Source organism: Lycorma delicatula, chromosome 11 (genome assembly GCF_047948215.1).
Source record: "Lycorma delicatula isolate Av1 chromosome 11, ASM4794821v1, whole genome shotgun sequence".
NCBI lineage: Eukaryota > Metazoa > Arthropoda > Insecta > Hemiptera > Fulgoridae > Lycorma > Lycorma delicatula.
In genome coordinates this window covers 12,642,405-12,664,478 of record NC_134465.1, presented here as the reverse complement: position 1 = coordinate 12,664,478, position 22,074 = coordinate 12,642,405, and the positions used below count along the sequence as shown (strand labels likewise).

The 22,074-nt window shown below is 33.7% G+C and overlaps 1 protein-coding gene and 1 long non-coding RNA gene across 2 annotated transcripts in view; one reads left to right on the top strand and one right to left on the bottom strand.

The window, feature by feature from the left end:
* LOC142332452 (epoxide hydrolase 4-like) overlaps positions 1 to 5,060 on the bottom strand; it is a 73,294-nt gene extending 68,234 nt beyond the window's left edge. Inside the window, exon 1 of the mRNA XM_075378898.1 lies at positions 4,755 to 5,060. Coding sequence (XP_075235013.1) covers positions 4,755 to 4,958 — 204 coding nt within the window. The 5' untranslated portion in view covers positions 4,959 to 5,060. The remainder of the gene's footprint in view (positions 1 to 4,754) is intronic.
* Positions 1 to 22,074, top strand: part of LOC142332455 (uncharacterized) — an 86,966-nt gene that overhangs the window by 53,872 nt on the left and 11,020 nt on the right. The gene's annotated exons all lie outside the window — the stretch shown is intronic.

Here is a 22,074-nt window from a genome sequence, read left to right as displayed (position 1 = left end):
AATTTGTTTACATAAAAAATTAATTTAAATGTCAGGAAAAGATTTTTGAATGTGTATGTTTGGAGTGTCGCTTTATATGGAAGTGAAACTTGGACGATCGGAGTATCTGAGAAGAAAAGATTAGATGCTTTTGAAATGTGGCGCTACAGGAGAATGTTAAAAATCAGACGGGTGGATAAAGTGACAAATGAAGAGGTATTGCGGCAAATAGATGAAGAAAGAAGCGTTTGGAAAAATATAGTTAAAAGAAGAGACATACTTATAGGCCACACTAAGGCATCCTGGAATAGTCGCTTTAATATTGGAAGGACAGGTAGAAGGGAAAAATTGTGTAGGCAGGCCACGTTTGGAATATGTAAAACAAATTGTTGGGGATGTAAGATGTAGAGGGTATACTGAAATGAAACGACCAGCACTAGATAGGGAATCTTGGAGAGCTGCATCAAACCAATCAAATGACTGAAGACAAAAAAAAAAATTACCAAGACTTCCTTGCACGCGTATTAAAGTACATACGAGTATACACGTTTTTAAAAGTACATAAAATCTTATTTCTTTAATAACTTCTGATTATTTTTTTGTTATTATTGAATTATTATTTATTGTAAAATTTGTTGGACAATTTTGGTCCAGTCGATTGCAATCAAAAGGAAACGCGCACAACTAGATATTACAACAGACCTAAATACAAAATTTCAACATCCTACAGCTAATCGTTTTTGAGTTATCCGAGATACATACGTAGGTACAGACGTCACGCCGAAACTAGTCAAAATGGATATTTCCGTTGAAACTGAAACCCGAAATTTTCGCGAACACAATGCTTTCTTTACTTCGTACAAAGAAGTAAAAATAAACCGTTTGCGATCTCATTTTCGCAGATGTTTTTAACATAAGTTTTTTAGCCGAAAATGTAATTTAACAAAAAATTTCACTGTAATGAAGTTTTAAGATGGTATTGTTTTATTAAAAAACATTTATTGGAAATATTTTTGAGATTTCCAAAGGCGATGATTCTTCCTCCTTATCTAAAAGCAATAATATTTTTGGGGGCTAAAATAAACTGTCATTCATATATATATATTTTTTTTTAAATGGATGAAATTATAAAAAAATCTGATAACAAACCTGTAATAATTTCCTGGCATCGGTTATTTATTCTTATATAGTGGAAAAATAATGATACCTGAATATAAACCTAAAAAAGTTTTTAAAAATAAAAAAAAATGTTTTTAAAAATTGACCCCAAACGTTTTTTTGGGGTCAAACCCCCAAAAAAAAACATTTGGTCAATATCTCCTGGGGGTATCCTATCCCCTGAAGATATTTATCGCAAAAATTTACCAATAAATTGACCCATGTACACGAGCGTGTACAAAATTTCATTAAAATCAGTTTATCCAGACAAAAGTGATTTAGCTTAATACACGCTAACGCACATATATATAAACCGACTACATACGTACGTATGTACCCATCTACCCTTTTTTTTTTTTTTGGGGTCCCTTGGTTACGAATTTTCGAGAAATGAAAACCCCCATACCTCATTTTTTGAGTGATTACCGTACTTTCAATCTTGCCAGAAAAGTAAAATTTACACTGAACGTTGCAGGGAATTTAAATATGATATTAATTATTCCGTTACTGTACGGCCTAGTTTTATCTTAATAAAGCAAAAAAAAATTCATAAGTAAGCCGGTTTTGTTCTTGACAGATTCTTATTTCAAATACTAAGAGCAAGGTGGCAAGGTGACTGGACGGCTACCGTTGATAATAAACTCCGTCAGATTAAAGATTCTGTGTTACCATGGGACTCCTCATACAGAAAATCCCGGCGTGAGGAAGTAGATTGCGGATAGGACACACGTGGGTCACACACGAGTACCTGTTGATAAGAGGACAAACACCTCTATGCGCACGATGCAACAGCCGCGTGACTGTGCGCCACATACTGGTGGACGGCATTGCGTCGTAAATTTAAACTACCCAGAAACATCCGTGGTATCTTGTGTAATGATAAAGAGGTTTTAAACCGGATGTTTCTGTTTTTGCATAGTATAGGGTTAATACAAAAAATTTAACATAACATAAAAATGTAATTTCTTTAGTCCTATGTATTGTTTTTGTTATCCGAGTAGCGAGCCTTTTACACTCCCTATCGGAATTTGTCAAATTTTATATATATATATATATATTCATATTTTTTTATCTTTTACAAATTCGTCTGTGATATTAGTTGTACGATTTTTGTGATATTAGTTGTAAGACTTTAAACATAATAGTTTTAAGTTTTATCTCCTTTTTTAGTTTTAAGTTTTATTTATTTTTAATATGTTAGTTTTTAACGTAGTTTTAAGTTACATGTTAGTGTTTTTGTTATCCGAGAATGGGCCTTTTACACCCATTCCGGATTTTGATTCCTGTGATAGTAGTTTTAAGTTTTAATTTTATCTAACAGCTTTAATTACTTTTATTTATATATTTATTTAAAAAAAAATAAAAAATAAAATGAAAATCCGGGCGATGATAACGTTCAACCGTTTTTCACCCCATAAAAAAAAAAAAATAAAATAAATAAATACGCCATAATTTTGTTTTTAATATTAATGCGATTAAATATAAAATACTTCACTAAAATTGAGAAAAATATCGACATTGGCAGCAAAATAAATTTGGTTCCGAACTGAATCTCGTAATGAAACGTAAGTTTTTACCTTAAAAACCATGCAATATTAAAAGTATAACTGAGAAAAAACCAAAATTCCAAAATAGTAAATTAGTAAAATATTTAGATCCTAATTGATCGCTTTGACCGGATGAGGTTTTTAATCGTTAAAAAAAATATATATAAAAATTTTTAGCGTATAATTCGGGTCCATTTTAAGTATTTTCGATAACTGCCTAATAGTAACATTTATTTTAAATATTCTGAAAAATTAGATGTATTATTTTCATTTAATTCTGTAGTATTTTTAATTTCATGTAAACGTTATATTCATTTTCATATAACATATTCAAATATTCAACAGCAAATCACAAATTTTTAAGACGGGGTCCGATGGGATACATTTCTCATGTATTCTGTATTAATCTTAGATAAAATTGGATTTTCAATATCAAAACTAAATTTAAAAAAGTTTATTTTTTAAATACGGATCCCATTCAACCCTCATATTTTTGGGTTTTAAAATTATACTTATTGTAACAGTTATTTACTTCAGCAATCGGCCCGATTAGATGCAATCTTACTTTAACAAGGCTAAAAAATAATATACGGAATGTTCCGGAACTACTCCCAAAAATTCGGCTACTTATTCAGAATATCAAAGTAATCAAAAACGTTCATATCGACATAAATCCTATTTTGCTTTGTTTTCATTCTGGACACCGTTTTATGATTTAAAAAAATATATATTTATATATTTCTCAGGAACGGGTAAACCTACTTTAGTTAAATTTGGCAAATTTTGAACAAAATGACACCTCATTTGTAAAATTCCGTTAACAAACAATCGAGTTATTGCAAACAGTTAACCCGGCAGTACGCTTGCCCACCGTAATTCAAGTTGATAAATTTTTGCCTGTTTTTATTTCCTCCGCTAAATGGAGTTTAAATTATTAATAATAAATAATACTCGTAAATTAATAAAAATGATTTTGAACATGATGATTTTGAACAAAATGTCATTTTGTTCAAAATAAAACTGTTAATAAATCTGCAATAAGTAAAAATTTAATAAAACAAATAATTACAAAAATATTGAAGATTAAAAAATTAAGATCTTCAAGGTGACGTTTTCAAAATTTTTTATTTTGTATGAGACACTATTCTTAGATTTGCCAAATTTACTTAAGTAGGTTTACCCTTTTCTGAGATTTTTTTTTTTGTTGAAAATCATAAAATGGCGTCCAGAAGGAAAATACAGCAAAATGGGGCTTATGTCAATATGAATTTTTTTTTCTCATTATGGTGTCCTGAATTAGTTCCTGAAGTTCGGAAAATACATCCCGGTACACTTTATATATATATTCCGTTTGTGCGTGTTCATATAAATTTGCCAAATTTTATATATTTTTTATATGTAGGTTTTCGAAATACGAGGCAAAAGTTTGGAATTTTAAATAAATTAATAAGTTCATTCATCATACTAAAGCTCAATTTTATCGACCGCTTCAAAATGTCAAAAATTTGAAATTGCGAAAAGCTACCCATAAAAGAATTTATGTTTAGCCAGTCCGTAGATATTAATCAAAATACAAGCAGACACATAGACGTACTTACGAATACATGTACACATTTTCCGGGAATTTCTGTAATATTGTTCGTGGTTTTTTTTGGGGATCTTTAAACGATGAAATTTGCAAAAACTTCACCTTCTTTACTCTACATTACAATTTAGTTCCTTCGTTAGCACATGCGACTCCCTCCGGCGAAGGGAGTGCATTGCGTAATACTTCAACAACTAGAGTCCATCATGCGCATTCCTGCCAAAGCGAAAGACGCTAGCACAGACAGGACTTCGGGTGGAAGATCTGAACGGGTGAAAGAAGGCAAAATAAATTGCTAGTCTCCCAAGGTTTATTTATAGAAGCGAAAGTAATTTCATTAATTTTTATTATACTAATTGGCAGATTAATTTTTACTTCTGATTTCATAATTTAAGATTATTTAATTTTATAGCTTTTGGTGAACATCAAATGTAAAAAAAAGTAAATATTTAACAATAAAAGTGAAATGAACCAGTAGTACTTACGTTTAGTTGTATATATTTATGTTCGCCCAATTCCGGATTAGTCAAACAATTCGGCGGTATAGGTCGCTTTTTAATCTTGAATAATGTTCCTGACGGTAATGTTAACCGTAAATATAATATTCTTAGAAGTATGAGTATTCCAAATATGGAACTGATATTGTAAATTATATAATACATTATTATTTCACGAATTAGAGATGCCATCCTGAAGTTATTTTTTGTTTACTATATATTTAAAAAAAAAAAATTGCTTCTTTCAGCCTGCGTTAACCTGATGGATGCGTTCGCTTGACTGATATTGTTAACACGTTGTTTCATTATTGCTAATGCGGTTATTACAGTGATGTTATTGGAGGGAATTTTTTTCAAACACTAACGTAAAAAATAATACAAAATTTCCCTCTTTTACTTTGAAGTACTACTTTAAAACCTGGATTACACTTCTTTCTTCTCCTGCTCTACCTGTATATCTACAAATGGAAAGTAGAGCGATCGGCCAAAATTTTCGTATCGGAGGTTTTTTAGTTTTCAATATCTCAAGATCCCCTTGATAAAAAAAAACACAAAAAACGGTTTAGAGATTTCTGAAAGAGATACGTATATAAATACGTACATGTGTTGGCCAGCATTATGATTAATATTTCCGGAACGGCTCGATATAAATTCTTCCATAACGGCTCAAAAATTTCAATATACGTGGCGTTGAAATTATTAAATTTTGGACGAAATTAACAAAGGGAGAGAAATAGTTATCTCTTTTAATTTTTATCTTTCTATACAGTGGTCGTAGAATATTTTTTTATTACGTTGAAATTTATTGAAAATTCCAAATTTTTTTAAGCGTATCGGATTTAGAGATGGGAGGATATTTAACATTATTTATAAATATTTTTGTTCTCATATCTAGAAAACCCCTCGACGAAAAAATTGAAATTTTTTGGCTGTATATATACTAATAATAAAATAAGTTTTGCCCTGTTTTTTACTCATCGACAGGCATAAAGAACTATTTTTACTTCCTTGTATATTGTAATAACGAAAAATTTCGGTTTTAAGATTTCAACGGAAATATCCATTTTGACCATCCCTAAATCCATCTTGACCAGTTTCGGCGTGACATCTGTAGGTATGTATCTCGCATAACAAAAACGATTAGCCGGAGAATGTTGAAATTTTGGATTTAGAACTGTTGTAACATCTAGATGTGTACCTCCCCTTTTGATTGCGATCGACTGGACCAAAAGTGTCCAAAAAATTCCAAAATCCAAACAATTTGGATATTTGACTTTTTCTTAACTGCAGTAATAAGCCCTCATTGAGTGATTTTCAATGATATATCATAGTAGTACTTTTTTCATCGGTTCCAGAGTTATAGCCCAGTAAAATTTTAATTTATGAGACGTTTGGATCTTACAAAGGGAAGACACATCGATTCGAATGAGACTTTATTTCTTTTCTTTAACATTTTTTTAAAATTTAAATATATTTATTTAGTAATAATTATTAACCTCTGATTGTAAAAACACTTTACAGTAATTAATAATGCAATATTAACAAAAAAGAATATGAAAAAATGTAATAAAAAATATAAATATATATATAATTTAATAGACGTACAAGGAAGATGTGACGTGGAAGATTTTCTTTTAGGTAGATTTCATTAAAAAAATACTTATTGTAATGGGTACCATGATTCGACTTCCGGAAAATTTCGACATATCTTCGCGTTTCACATCACCCAGGCCCCAAAACCACCGTCAGTTAAAAATGTTTATATATACATGTATATATATATATATATATATATATATATATATATATATACATGTATATATATATATATATATATATATATATATATATATATACATGTATATATATATATATATATATATATTACTTTTTTGTGGTGACGATAATTGCCGTACTTTTTCGCCGATCACTTTCAAATTGTTCGTTAAAAATCACTCGTCCGAAAATCTCGGTGCAGTATGTTAACGACCAGAATCGGACCATGGGAATGGGAGTGGGGAGGGGGGTTCGAAAAAACAAAATATCGCTATAACTTTCTTATTATGTAACATATCGAATTTGTTCCTACTACTCTTTGGATAAGGGCTTAAAACTTATCCAAGTAAAGTAATTTTATATAACCAACAATTGGCCCAGGGAGTGGAAAAAATGGAGTTTTGAAAACAAAAAAATAATACCTCAGTTAATAAGCACTGTATAGAATCGTTTTTAAGTTGTCGTTAATCCTCTAAACATTACTTAAAAAACCTTTGAAACAATTTTTGATAAGACCAAAATGTTGCTGGAATTGTAAGAAGTTGGGGGCTTCTCGTTTGATAAACACGTGAAACTTTTTTCACATGCAACCATTGTCGTATTGAATAAATTTGAAGTTTTTCTTAACTCTAAGAAAGAAATCTTTTTTATTCCCTACTTAGCACCGGTGAAATCTACCTCCGGCCTTCCGGCGTGTCGAAAGGAATTTTTTTTTAATTACCTACCAAACTGGGCCAACTTGTCGAAGTAATTAATTTATTCCAGTAAATAAACTTTTAGCCCCATAAAACAAGAAGGCTGCTGAACGGGACCCGCAATTAAAAAATATCGATTTTTTTTATACTTTAATTTACAAAATTGAAAATTCAATTGAATCTAGTATTTCTATTGACGACACGGGAAATTTCTTTTTCAAAAAATAAATCGTAGAGCCCAAATTAAAATTTAAACATTTAAAAAAAAAAGAATTTATAATACTTTATATGTTTTACACTCTGAAGCTGTTATTAAAAATTTTATCTCGGATAGCTGTCGAACAAGAGGCTCAAATGAGATGTAAATTTTTTTACTAAAAAATTGTTAATTTTTATTAGCAATTATGCTATAAGTTCGGTATAATTTTGACGATAAAAAACATTAGCTCAACATAAATATGTTTAGGTGTAGTGTTGTATTTTTTTTTTTTTGTCTTCAGTTATTTGACTGGTTTGATGCAGCTCTCCAAGATTCCCTATCCAGTGCTAGTGTTAGACTAACACTAGTGCTAGTGTTAGTCTAGTACTAACACTAGCACTAGAGTAGCACTAGTGCTAGTGTTGTATGCAGAAAAAAATGTCATTTGAAATATAAAAGTAACTTCATGTAATAGGAAAATTATCGAATGATAGTTTAAGCTTGACAGAATGTGTTCTAGTGTTTTGATTTCAATTTTGCATAGAGTTGAAAATTAAATTGTTCCTAGAGTTAAAAAAATAATGGTCACTTCCTTTAAAAATTATAAAACACATTAACTAACTTTATATTTTTCAAAGAAGGAAAATAGTTTTTTTAAATAATTTTTTGTTCATTTAATTACTACAGAAAAATGTAAATAAAAATGAATCATTTTATAATTATAGGTAGGGATCTATCGTACTCCTTAAAAATCCTGAAAAGTATCGCTAGATTGCTTACAGTTCAATAATTTTAACTGGATTTAACTTAAATGTACCTAAATAGTTATAATGAGCAAACGGGTTGTTCCGTGTATAAGATATATTTGCAAACAAGTTGAAACGTAAAAGTCGAGATAAACGACATTTTGGAGGTAGTAAACAACTCATATTTATATTCGAGTTTATTGTTTGTCCAATCTTATCTCGTAGTTCTGTTTTCGGAAGTATATTAATAAGGAAGTATATTTAAAATTAACTTAAGCCAGTATGAACAGGATGAGTCTGTTTGCTTTTACTCGGACATATCGCCGGCCATCTGTTATAATAAAATAATTAAATTTTTAAATGGATTTGGATCGCGTTTGCATAATAGTTTGGAACTTCTTTTTTTTACGCGATATATATTTTCATTTTTTCCCCCTTTGCAGTCTAATTTTAATAGTTCTACAGTTGTAAACGTTAAATATTAGGATTAGAAAAATAAAATATAAAATTTTTCGTTTCAAAAAGGTACAGCTGTTTAGGCTTTCTTTAATCGAGTCACCTTGTCAGGCGGCTTTGTTCATAATTTGTAAATATTAACCTTTTTTTTTGTTCGTCTGGACCACCGAGGATCATGTTTGAATATAGTTTGAAACTTCTTTTATTTTCCCAATATTTATTCACTCTGTTGTTTGTTTTCTTCATGTACTCCTTTTATCCTTCTCTGGAAACTTAGATTCTTTGATTAATTTTCTAAATCGGTCTCTATTTAAACGGGTTTCTTTGGAGATTTTAAAAGTTTTAAGATCTTTTTCTACTTCTTTAAACCGACTAGTTTTAATAGATGTTAAATATTTGATTTGTTAATCTGTTTTCGCTCATTCTGTATAAATGCCTGTAAAAATGTAATCTTCTTCTCCGGATGGTACGTTTTATTTTTTCTATATTCTTATAAATTTCTGTTTCAGATTTTAGCTTATAAATTCGGTCCTGGTAATGGGGTCCATACATGTTTCTTAAAATTTTATTTTCTATTTTAAAAAGATCCTTTCCAAAAAAAAAACTTTGCAGACAGCGCCATGTAACGCCTCCGGAAGAATTACTGTTTTGTAATGTCGGAATTTAGCATTATGCGAAAGAGATTTTATTGTATAAATTTCGTGTTAAGTTGGACGCTAGCGCCATTTTCTACGTTCGTTCTTTAAGCGCTTCCTTTCTAGATCGTTTGACGTTATTACTTCTTCAGATATTTACATTTTTATACACTCTTAATTTCCTGATTTTTGAAAATTTTTACTGTTTGTCATATATTTTTTTCATCGTTAAAGAATCATTTTCTTTTTTTTTTAATTAGTGGACATTTTTTCTTAAATCGGTTTTATTTATTTATCTATTTACTTTTTTTTTAAAGACTTTTATTTTTAGTCGCATCAGCAATTAAAGTTATTAGCGAATCATCAGTGTAATGAACTGTACCGGTAAACGTGTAGCCGTGAACAAACTCAGGCCGACTATTCCTCGGCCTGAGTTTGGAATACCTACCGGTATTCCAAAGAACACCGGTATCCACAATCTAGTATTCAAATCCGAATAAAAGAAACTTCCTTTATTATGATTTGAACCTGAGAACTTAGATTTCGGAATCGGCTGATTTACGACGATGAGTTTACCGCTAGACCAAGCCGATGGGTTTATTTGTTTATTATTATGATTTTTTAAGTTAATTTTATAACCAAACTGCAAAAAAAAAATCAAAATTAGTAAAAAAAGGGCAGATGACCAGCATTTTTACAAAGAAAAGGGTGGGTGCATTCTCGGGACAGTTTTATTTAAAGTTTATTTCGCCTATCTTTTTTTGGTAGTAAAGATTACCAAAAACGGTGTTAAATTCAAATTGTTTCGGTTCTTCAAATGTTAATAGCATAACATAACAATAGAATGACAAACATAATTAAAAAAGATGATAGAAAATTCTCACTTTAAATATTTATTTATATATGAAAGACATATATAAATTGAAGATTCCAAAATGCTTCTTCAAAACCGTAGCTTTGAAGAGAACTTTAACGTATGTAACTTTTTTATTTTATGAAGCCTTCTAATATTAATTTTGTTTTTAATTATTACGTACCAGCATTAAAACGAGTGCGTTTACAAGTTAGTGATGTTACGTGATCGTCTGATCAATGATAATATGTCTGTCTCACTTTGTATGAAATACCATTAGTTCGCTCTCAATTCTCATTTTCAGTCCCTCCCTTTATCATTTTTTTTTTCTTTATTTGCCCCCCCACCAGAGCCGGACACATACTCAAATAGAAATTCAGCTCTGGGGAGTGGCATCGCCTCAAATCACCTGGGCAATAACCGTGAGCCCAACTATGCCGTTCCCAAGGCCCCACCCAGGCAGCCGGGACTCGGTCTATTCTTGCCGTGCCTTAAATAAGGAGACCCCCGAGGGGATACCCTCACCGGGATTACGGTCTTAGTTTTTCCCCCGGCGGCCGTAAAAGCTTAAACCTTGTGCGTGGGATATGGAAATGGAATTTTTTAGCGTGTGAAAAAAGCCACGGCTGACCGGGATTCGAACCCGAGACCTCCAGTTAAAAGATCGAGATGCTACCACTCAGCCACGATGATCGGGAATTAATTAATTACGGGAATTCAATAATGATCATAAGTTTTTAAAACGTTTTAAACACTTATTAATATCGTCTACCTATGCAAAATATTTTTCCCGATTTGGAAAAATTAGTCTTTATCAACAACAAAAACTACTACTGATCTAACAGGTCACGGTTATTCGAAAATATATATATATAACAAACAGAAAAATTATATATATATATATATATATATATATATATATATATATATATATATATATATATATCACATCACGCGAGAACCGACCGACCGATTACTTTAAATTTGCAGGACATATTCGCGTTATTCCAGGGAAGGTTTTAAGCCATCGACCGAGGCCCTACCTCCTTTGAAGATAAAGATATTAGAAGTATTCATTATTTCTTTGCCTCCAGGAGGGTGAAGTTGTGAATTAAAGATATTCCATTAAGAAAAAAAATAGATTAATCCTTTCACTTCATTATTATATTTCTGACACCGTGGAAAGTAAATAGTTTATGAATTTTTCGTCGTTAAAAGTGTGTCTACTTTAGTTACCGTAATTATCTTTAGTAATTTAGTTTCTTTTTCAGGTTTCTATAAAGTCTGAATGCTATAATTATTATTTATCAGTATTATTCTCACAAACATGAGGATAACGAACGGTGCGGGTGTCTAGGAGGGAGAGCTCTCTGGTTAGACAGGAATAGCGACCGAAGCAAGCTCTGCGGCCGTGGGGTATGCCCCGAGGAACTCCTGAGTTCGTACCGGCGAAATTGTTAAAAACGTTCCAGTTCTGCTCCCTCCTTAGCGACCACTCTACTATGTTATCCGCGTTCAGGTTATTTCGCTATGTTATCCGCGTTGAACAGGTTATTTTCGTAGAGTGGTCGCTAAGGAGGGAGCAGAACTGGAACGTTTTTAACAATTTCGCCGGTACGGTTCTTCGCACTAAGGAAGAGGAGGCGAGACGAAGGAATCGTTAGGTTCAATCGTAAATAGGGATAGGTGGAAATCCCCTTCTCTGTATGCCCTGGCGTGCAGGTTTCGGGGAGGGGACGGGGACTCCGGGGAGATTTCGCGGGGATAAAATTAAAAGACCTAGACCCGGCCGGCGTGGCTGGTTTTGGGGTTGCGCGCGCTCCTTGTGCTGGTCGCGCCGGTTTGAGGCAAATGGCATAAAGACCGAGACCTGGTTTCTGTCGGCGGGGGTGGGGAACGGCATAGCCGGGCTTTGTCCTCGTCGGCGGGAATTAGAGGCAGGCAAGAAAAGATCTAGTACCGGAGCGGTTGACCTGCCGTGCCGGGTGTAAAACCGGTGGGCAGGAAGACCTCCTTAGAGTCAAAAGACACGTCTTTGGGCCGAGTATATTTAATTGGATGTCCGGCCCAGGGATGTAGGAAAACAAAAACTCCTGAGTTGGCTCCGGGATTCATCTGGGCTGACCTAAGCCCCGAGGATCCAGATACAGGCTAGACGGGCTTGCTAGTATATATATATATATATATATATATATATATATATGAATATATTAAAAAGTATTTATTTTTAACCGATTTCAACAACAATCTAAAGTCTAAAGAAGAGATTCACAAATCGACCTAAATCATGTTAGCAGTAAAACTGAAATTATATTTTTTTTTGTACTAGGTTTCGTTTAGAAAGTTATGTTTTTGTATAGTACTTATAAAATTGTACTGTCATTAAAGAAAGTGTCGGTCTGCATTACTGCTAAATAATAAATAAGTTTTACGATTGAAAAATAAGTAATCTCCTACTGTGTTTGGACAATGTGAAATCGTGTATCGCTTAATTATTATTATTTTTATATCATCTTATTTTCAATGAAGTAAAATTAGAAGAATAGAAAAGAAGAAAAAAAAAGAAACGTTGAGATATTATTGTTGATTGACAGATAGTGTGATTACCCTTGTATTACTGCTACTTATATTATAATGGATGTACGATTTCGTTACGGTTGGATGAGGAAAACACGTACTGGAATCATAACGGAATTTCATTTAATCATAAATAAATATTCACGATAATTATTGGATAATTACATCAGTCATTATGTACGGAGATATAAAAAATGTATTTATAAATACTGTTATTTTTTAAGTCGTTTTTAATGATCCGAATTGCAAATTGTAGAATATATATTTAGATAGAGAGAGAGTGAGAGAGCACAAAGTAAGCAAGAATTGAACAAATAAAATAGTGCAGATACTTATGCAGCCAATCATGTCAATAGAAGTATACAAAAAAAAAAGAGATTTGGTGAATTATAAAAACAAAGGAATGTTTAAGGAAACATTTAATAGTGTTCAAAAAGTGATGCAACCTTATGAAAAAATGTTTCCTTCTTTTGTTGCATGTTTAATTGAGAAAAATTGAGAAAAAATGGATTACACAATGCAGCAAAGAATATCCATTGTCTCCCGATACATTTGATGTGCCGGTTATGTTCAGGCTCAGAATACCTTCAGAGAAAATTACGATGCGGATGCACCAAACAAGGCCTTCATCAGGCGGCCGCAAGATACAAGTTCTAAAAGACAGGGAATGTGGCACATGCAGTCAAAAGTAGTAGAAAGTGCTAAAATCAGAAAAGTTGATCGACGCGCAAGCTACGTATTCTGTTAGTCCCAAGAAGTCTGTACCACCGCCTATCCGGCCAGTCTGGCCTCTCTCTATCGGTACTGCCCACGTGGTGTTGCGCAAGTGTGTAAATATGCATCGGTATAGAATTCATGTCGTTCACGAGTTATTACCTGCAGATACTGGAAAACGTGTAGCTTTCTCTCATCGGTTCATGTCATCTGTAACGCCAGATGGGGAAGAACTCGGTGAATGGTTTCGGTCTGACGAGGCACGGTTTTCCACCCTGATGGATACGTGAATGTTAAAAATTCACTCGTTTGGTATACGCAAAATCCACGTCAGCTGCACGGACAAAATGCGGGTGGTAGGTGTGCGATGTCACATAGGCGAATCTTCGTGACATTCTTTCACGGCACAGTGATCAGTGAGCGCTACATACAGATGGTCCGAAAATTTCTAAACACTACCTCCAGATCGGCTAGAGTACACGTGGTTTCAAAGGAATAATGCTACGGCTCGTCCGGCCAACAACACTTTGGCTTTCTTGGATCATGAACAAGTGGTTTCGAAGAGGTTGTGGCCCCGTCGGTCTCCTGGTTTATCCTTTCCTGACTATTTTTAGTGGGGATACATGAAAGATGCTGTTTAACAAATTAATCCTCACACCGTTCCCGAATTTCAAGCGAAGTTCAACGACGTTCAACGAAACATTGATGCCGTTAAATTTTCAACTTAAAAGGTCACGGGGGTGAGGCTGTAGAGCAAGATTACCTTAAGTATCTCGAGATTTCGTCTAATTCAAGTCATATTATTCTTAGGCGCATTTGTTAACAATTAAAATAACAATATTTGCAAAAAAAGTTTGCAAACTCGCACCCCTACCCCAAAAAATTCTTTGAACTAGCGGTTAAGTGGTTATACTGTGTCAGTAGTACCTTATGTTACTACAAGAAGCGCTAGTGTCGCAGTCTGCCGTCTTGGAATTTCCCATTTACCCTGTGGGAAATTCCATTTTTCCTCGTCCTCTTGGACCGGGACGTTTGAAAATCGACAGAGTTTCAACCAAATTATTTTTTGCACTTTAAATATTAATTATTTAATTTAGTTAATATTTCAAACGTCGGTAGCGCTGACGTACAATTGTTGTAATCGTCTGCTGTGTTATGATGTCACAGTTGAGCGATAGAATTAAATGAATAATATTTAAAGCGTAAAAAAATAAGTAGGTCTGTTTGGGTCTCGACTTGGTACCTGGTGCGTTAAGCGTCGCGGCTATATCAGTCTGCCGACCGTATAAACGAGATTTATTTTATTTAAGTTGTGAAATTACATTAGTTACTGCCGACTGTCGCCGCTAGTACCGCCAGAGCCGCACGAATTAAATGCGCGCGCGCGCTTTAGTTAGAATCATTGAATTAAATAAACGAAAAAGTATTATATTTAAATAAAATTATGAATATTTTAAATTAAATTGTGCGTTTAAGCCGACAGTTGTAGGACTTTCCCCCGGGCGATGATAACGCCCAGGCGTTTTTTGCCCACAAACAACCAAAAAAAAAAAAAGAAAAAAAAGGAGTTTCCCGGAACACTGTTTTAGTCGCATGACGGGAAAAGTTCTACCATTGTGTTGTCAGTTTCTTTTTATTTTTTTTTATTTTGATGTTTTGAATAAGTCCCGTAAATTTTTCCAATACCTCCTGGGAGAAACTGTATCCACTACTTCATGAGGAGAAAAATAATAATTAAAGCATATAATATCTCCAGGTTTGGAATAATTTTTTTCTTTACTAATTTTTTATATTATTAAAAATTACTTTTCTGTATGAAACAAATTTTGTATGATTTAAGTATTCTGGATGATTTTAATTAAAAATGATAAATCTGGCTAAAATAGATAAGTTTATATTGAAATATTATTGAATGTTTAAATGTGTCTCTTGCTTAGAAAGTATTTCATAAAAATGTTCAAGGTAAAAAAGGTTAAAATTAAAACTTTAAACAAATTTCCTTAGAAATATTTTTGATAAGATGTTCTATATTACGCTCCTCTGTTACGAGGTGACATGTTTTCTTAGTAAACGGAGTAAGATGGAACGGGAGTAGTTGTGTACCGGTGGGGAGAGGTCAATCATTCAATCGCATATTCTTTTTTCTGTTATTCACACACTCGTTTCTTTTACATTTTGTTGTTAACTCTGTTTTGTATAATATCAAGTAACGGCAAACGTAGACTACTGCGATAATTTATTCTTTCTTTTCGTTCTTATTGTTATTTTCATTTTACGTCGGAATAAGGTTATATTAATAGCATATTGTGGATGCGGTGTGAAATCAGATTTATATTGTGAATTGAGGCGTTGAAAATTCATCTCTGTTTCTGTATTGTAATACAAAGACGTATAAACTACATTTTGTAGGTTATATTTATGCTAAATTAGGAGATGCACTTATCTTTTTTAAATTTTAAATGACTGCACGTATTTTAAAGTACTTAAAATATAAGTGTATCGGTTGATCTCTATAACGATTGTATCGATAAATTGGTCGTATTATTTTTTATGTTTTTTTATTTTCCATTTATTTGACCAATTTTGTCACCGGATTAAGTTTAAATGGAGTATTAGTACTAGTAACCGATTTACGAACGTACTACAATTTTTATAGAATCGGCTTTTTATATAAATAGTTCTTCGATAATGTACCGTTTTAATCTTCAAATGTGGCGAAATGTTCCACATTATCGTATAAACAGAATGTTGATTTATAAGATGTGTCGATATCTAATGAAATGATTCTCGGTTATTGGTTCTACGCGTAACGAACAGGACACGCATAGCCCTACAAATCTGATTGTTATCGAAATTATGTCAAAACAAATCTATGAAAAGAATAAGTTAAATACGACAGACATTCCAACATGATTTCCGATTGGCTATTTCAGATAAATCGGTTGTCTAACGACAGTACAGTCTTGTGCAAATTAATGTGAACAAGAATATATTTACATGTAAAGAATTACAGTATTTAATATGTTCTCCTCGCTCTTTGATAACAGTTTCAATTATTTTAGGCGTTAAATGTATAACTTTTTTACATATTTCTTTAATTTCTTGATGGTGAAACCACACCATTATCACAGCACAAATCACCTCTCTTTGGTAGTGCAGTCCATTTTTCTCAGTCTTTTCTTCATAATTGCCCGTAAATTTTCAATCGGGATTCGGTGTAGTGAATTTCCAGGCCAATCCAAACACTGGCCCCTTTTTGAGACATGAAAAATTTAACTTTCTTTGATGAGTGCAGGGGGTCAAATCTTGCTGAAAAACAGCGTTTTCGATTCGATAGAGCCCTCTATTTCTCAATAACGGGATGTACTTTTCACTGTTCATCATCCCAGAAATGGGGACTATAGTCTAAGGTCGAAAGTACTGAAGCATTCGCAAAATATTTTCTTTAAAGTATGCTTTATAACTTGTTTGATGTAATCAAACGCTTGCTTCTTCACACATGTGACACGCTTACTCCCTGAACTACAAAATTGATTCTCGTCAGAGCGAAGGACATTTCTCCAAGTCTCAGCACTCCATTTTTTGTAATTTTTGGCTCAAACAAGCCTTTTCTTCTTCGTGGCGTCCGTAAGAAGTTGTTTTCTTATAGGCCTTCGTGCCTTGCGACCGGTTTCCAGAAGTATTCTGCGTACAGTAGAATTTGTTTTTCTATTTTTATTTTTATTTTTCTGAGGATTATTTTTACTTATTCTACGTAAAGTAGCATCATCTTTTAAGGTGGCTTTACGTTTCTTCTACAGCAGTATTTTCGTCGTAGTTAAATTGTATCAGTCTAAAAAAGGTTGTCTATCTTATTAACTGCACCTAGACTAACCTTACCTTTGCTGCTATCCGCCTTTAAGTCGTACAATAATGTTCATCGAGTGTTATTATCTTTCTTCTTTACTTAGGAATTAAATCCATATTGCTACTTTTCTAAATTTATTAACGAAATCGCAAAAAGATCACTTACGCTAGAAGAAACCAAAATAAAATAGGTAAGCGATACACATAACCTCTACAAAACAAACAAGATTTTCAGGCAATACTTGAAATGGAAGATAACAGCTGTACTACATCTGGAGTCAGCGATACAACTTAACTAACCAAAAATTACTTCTTGTTCACATTAATTCGTACAAGACTGTATGTATGCGTTATACAAACTAGAAACTATATTTTATCGTTACACGCCCGTCTAGATAGCCGAGGCGTCATCCAGGCATCTGAACAATAATTCCGATTGGCCCGGCCGGATTCCTGTCCTGTGCCGATAAATAGATTCGAAGAGTACGCGGCTTGGTTGTATTAATATGGCTGGTTTATTAATCCTTGTGCGAAAATGGGCCGATTTTTGGTACAACGGGCGGCTGTTAGCTCTCATTTTTACAGAGATAACTACAAAACGTTCACAGTTTCGGCCGCTTGAGATTAAAATTCGTGGATGTAATTTTATCGAAGTAAGGTTATACATTCAAATCAATGCGCCTTACCCGGTTCGTCTCTTATTTCAGTGAATAATAATCTCTACCGGCCAGTTCTGGGTACTACCACATCGCATAGCGAGTGGATCCGGGCCGAGTCGTGTTGCTCATCACAAAGCGGCTTTGCCTTGTGGCGGTATCTGTTGAAATGGGTTACCTTTATCGACATAGAGTTTGTTCGTGTGCCCATAGCTACTGATGAGTCAAGGATTCCCACCGAAAAAATCCTCAAACACCGCTTGGATCGGGTGATGATTGATTCATGCGTCTTCCGAATGCATGAATATTTTTAGTATATGTCGGACTAATAATGGTAACAACTGTAAATGTCTATCTAATGTTTCTCGACTCAGGTTATATGCGGGAAGAATGTTATCTTGTGGCCTATGAAGACGACAGTGGCTACGTCAGGTCCAAGTGATCGCATTTAAGATAGGTAGACTTTTGTGGCGATCAAGGTGAATCGAACCTAGTATGAATACCTGACATGATCGAGCCACATACGCCAGTTTAATTTCATTACAGGAATGAGCTACAAATGTGCGGATTTATGCCCGTTCTGAATTCATTGTTGACTACTGTCGGTCGATGGAATATGGAACTTTTTATTGTTGCTTCAGTTTGTTTTGAGTTGCGTGACTTGATTCAGTATTTCTTGCAAGCGGAAGTAAACAACGCCGACAATCATGTTTATAACTGATAATCGTACTTGTAATAATAATAATAGGAATGATATCGCTGTGAGAAATTGTCACCGGGAAAATGTTCGCGCTCTCGTTCTCCTGTGGACCAAAAAATATCTATCGAGCATTACTGAACCGAAAAATGTTTTGGGATTGTTTTAGGATTTTAATAACACAATCCATGGAACTTGGGACAATCATAATATTACAATTTTATTGTGAAACGTTGAAAAAGCTTTCGAGGTTAATCAGAAACAAACAAAGTGGAATGCTTCCAAAAGGTATGTTCTGAATAACAATGCATTACCCCCTCAGTGCTGGTCGTACGAAGGCTTTACTTGTCTTCAAGTGGTAGATTTTCGATCATTTCCTATAATTTAGATTTGTCACCGATTGATTATCATCGCTTTACCAAGGTCTGACTGAATATATAACTCTTTAACACAGATGAGGAACTTGTGTTAGTGTCGCAAAGATGGATTTTTTTGAGTCCGTATTTGTGATTTATGCACTTAATACTTTTTTTTTACCAACCGATCGAAAGTCAATTTTGAATTAGTTCTCGTGTTGCGAAACTAGAAATTGTAGAAAACTAAACAATATCTGATGACAGAATTTTATAAACCAGTAATACAGATTGTTTAAAAAGTGACGCAACCTTATGGAAGAATATTTTTTCTTTTTTTGCATGCCTAATTGAGAAACAATGGGTTGCACAATGCAGCACAAAATATTCATTGTCTCCCAATACATAAGATGTGCCAGTTACGATCAGACCCAGAATGTTATCAGAGAAAAGTACGGTATGGATTCACCAAACAAGTCCTCCATCAAGCGGCTGTATGACGAGTTCCAAAAGATGGGGCAGATGCTGCTAAAAGTGGTCGACCGAAAGTGCTAAGACCAGAAAAGTTGATCGACGTGCAAGCTGTATATTCTATTATTATGTCTGCACGACGCCTAATCTAGCTGGTTTGGTCTCTCCCGTACAGAATTAGTGTAGTTCACGAATTGTTACCTGCCAACACTGAAAAACTTGTAGCTTTCTGTCAGTAGTTCATGTCATCAAACCCACAGGATTGGTCTAGTGGTGAACGCATCTTCCCAAATCAGCTGATTTTGAAGTCGATAGTTCCAGCTTTCAAGTCCTAGTAAAGGCAGTTACTTTTATGCGGATTTGAATAATAGATTGTGGATACCGGTGTTCTATGGTGGTTGGGTTTCAATTGACCACACATCTCAGGAATGGTCGACCTGAGACTTTACAAGACTACACTTCATTTACACTCAAACATATTATCCTTATTCATCCTCTGGAGTAATACCTGAACGGTAATTCCCGGAGGCTAAACAGGAAAAAGAAAAACGTTCATGTCATCTACAAAGCAAGATGGGTAAGAAATCTATGAATGGTTTTAGTCTGACGAGGCATAGTTCCATCTTATATGAATACGTGAATACACAGAATTCACGGTTTTGGTGTACGGAAAATGCACATCAGCTGCACGGACAAAAATCGGACGGATGTTAGATGTGCAATATCACGTAGGTGAATTTTCGTGACATTCTTTCATGGCACAGTGAACAGTGAGGCAATATACATCCCATTCCCGTAAGGGAAGATATCCGCCTTGTGACGCTTCCGGTTGCAACACTCCCCCCTGTTCCTAGCCCTGATGGGCTTTAACGGGAGTCGTCTTTCGTCCTCTAACTTTTTACATTTCATAGTAATAAAAGCCAGGCCTCGTTGGAATGCCAAAGATGAAAATGCCTCGGTAGACATTTACATTGATGAGTTTTAAAATTAGCTTTTCCTTTCGCTGTAGGCCTCGTCCGGACATCTTGAATGTCCAGCGCAACATACAGATGGTGCATAATTTGGTGCAACAATAAACCTCCAGACCGGCTAGAGTGCACGTGGTTTCAGAGGACAATGCTACGGCTCATACAGCCAACAATACTGACTTTTTTAAAACTGTGTTTTCATGGACAAGTGATTTCGAAGGGGTTGTAGCCTCCTCGGTGACTTTTATCCTCTCCTGACGTTTTCTTGTGGGACATCTTAAGGATGCCGCTTAAAAAACTCATTCCCGAATTGCAGAGCGAAATTGAACGCGATGTGTCGTTTTTCAGCGACACTTCGCTGAAATAACACGTTGTTTTCCTCAACAAACGTTAAATGTGTTTAAGAGCATGCAACATAGTGTTCAATTATGCGAATCGTATAATGGAGGTCAATTTCAATTACTATTGTACCTTATTCATTTTCCCATATGGTTGCGTCACTTTTTGAACACTCTGTATCAAAGGAGTTTTATAAACCAGAAATATCAGACCGGCCTCACAAATGTATCACGTTGCCGTAACCGTTAATGGTGGAGACTTAACGTGAGACACTAATCCCGCGCGCTTGATCAGTAACTTAGACTAAGATCATTAAGAAAACGTTGAGAAGAACTTATTTTCTGAGTACAGGTATGTATGCGACCGAATTTTGTACGATATTTATAAAATATAAAGTGAAACGGTAACAGTTGCTATTTGATGTTTTGTATTGTTATTTTTATTATATATCTGATGTCGATTAACTGTTAAATTGAGATAACAATAGAAATAAGAAATAAATCTTCTCCACGTGTACTGTACCACTATACTATATAAATACTAGTTTTTTTTTACACTTTCTTTTTTTTTGTTGGTGCATGCGCGTATGCGGCTTTATTCTCTAAAACTTCGTTTGTGAAAGCTGTATCGACATTGACGTTAAGTGTAATAAAAACTAGGCCTTTTCAAACTAAATTATTTCAGTTACTTCTGCTGATTCTGCTTTATCATGTTCGTGAACGTATATTAATTTATATCGTAAAAGTCATTGCCATTGTCGGCTTTTCCCCCTCCTTATCTTTGTTATCTCTCATAGTAATAAAGATTCTGCAACGTATTCTCTTTTTTTCTATAATTCAACTTTCCGTTGCATTAAAAATATTAGTTGTTCCATGATTACGTTTTTTTTTTTTAATTTTTATATTCGTAGTCGTTTTTATTTTTAATAATCATTCATCAGCTTATTTGTCGGAAAATTGTAAAATAGTAAACAAGTAGGTTCAACATTGTTTATGAGAATAAATTATATGATCGCTAATTTATCAAATTTCAACTTTTATTTTATTTTAAATAATTGACGTTTAGGACTCGGTGAGAATCCTATGGAATATGTAAAATCTATTTATAAAGTGATAATAAAATTCGTAAAAAGTGTAGGTTTCATTAAAATTACGGGGTGGATCAAGGAAGCTCTTTAAGCCCCTTTATCTTTTTAAAATGTTTTTCCTCAAAATAACAAAGGAACCTATTGTCATTGTTACTCGTTTTCCGGATGGTGCCGTTGTATATGACAAGATTATTACACTAAATAAGATAATAAAATTCTACGTATTATTTAAAAAATAAT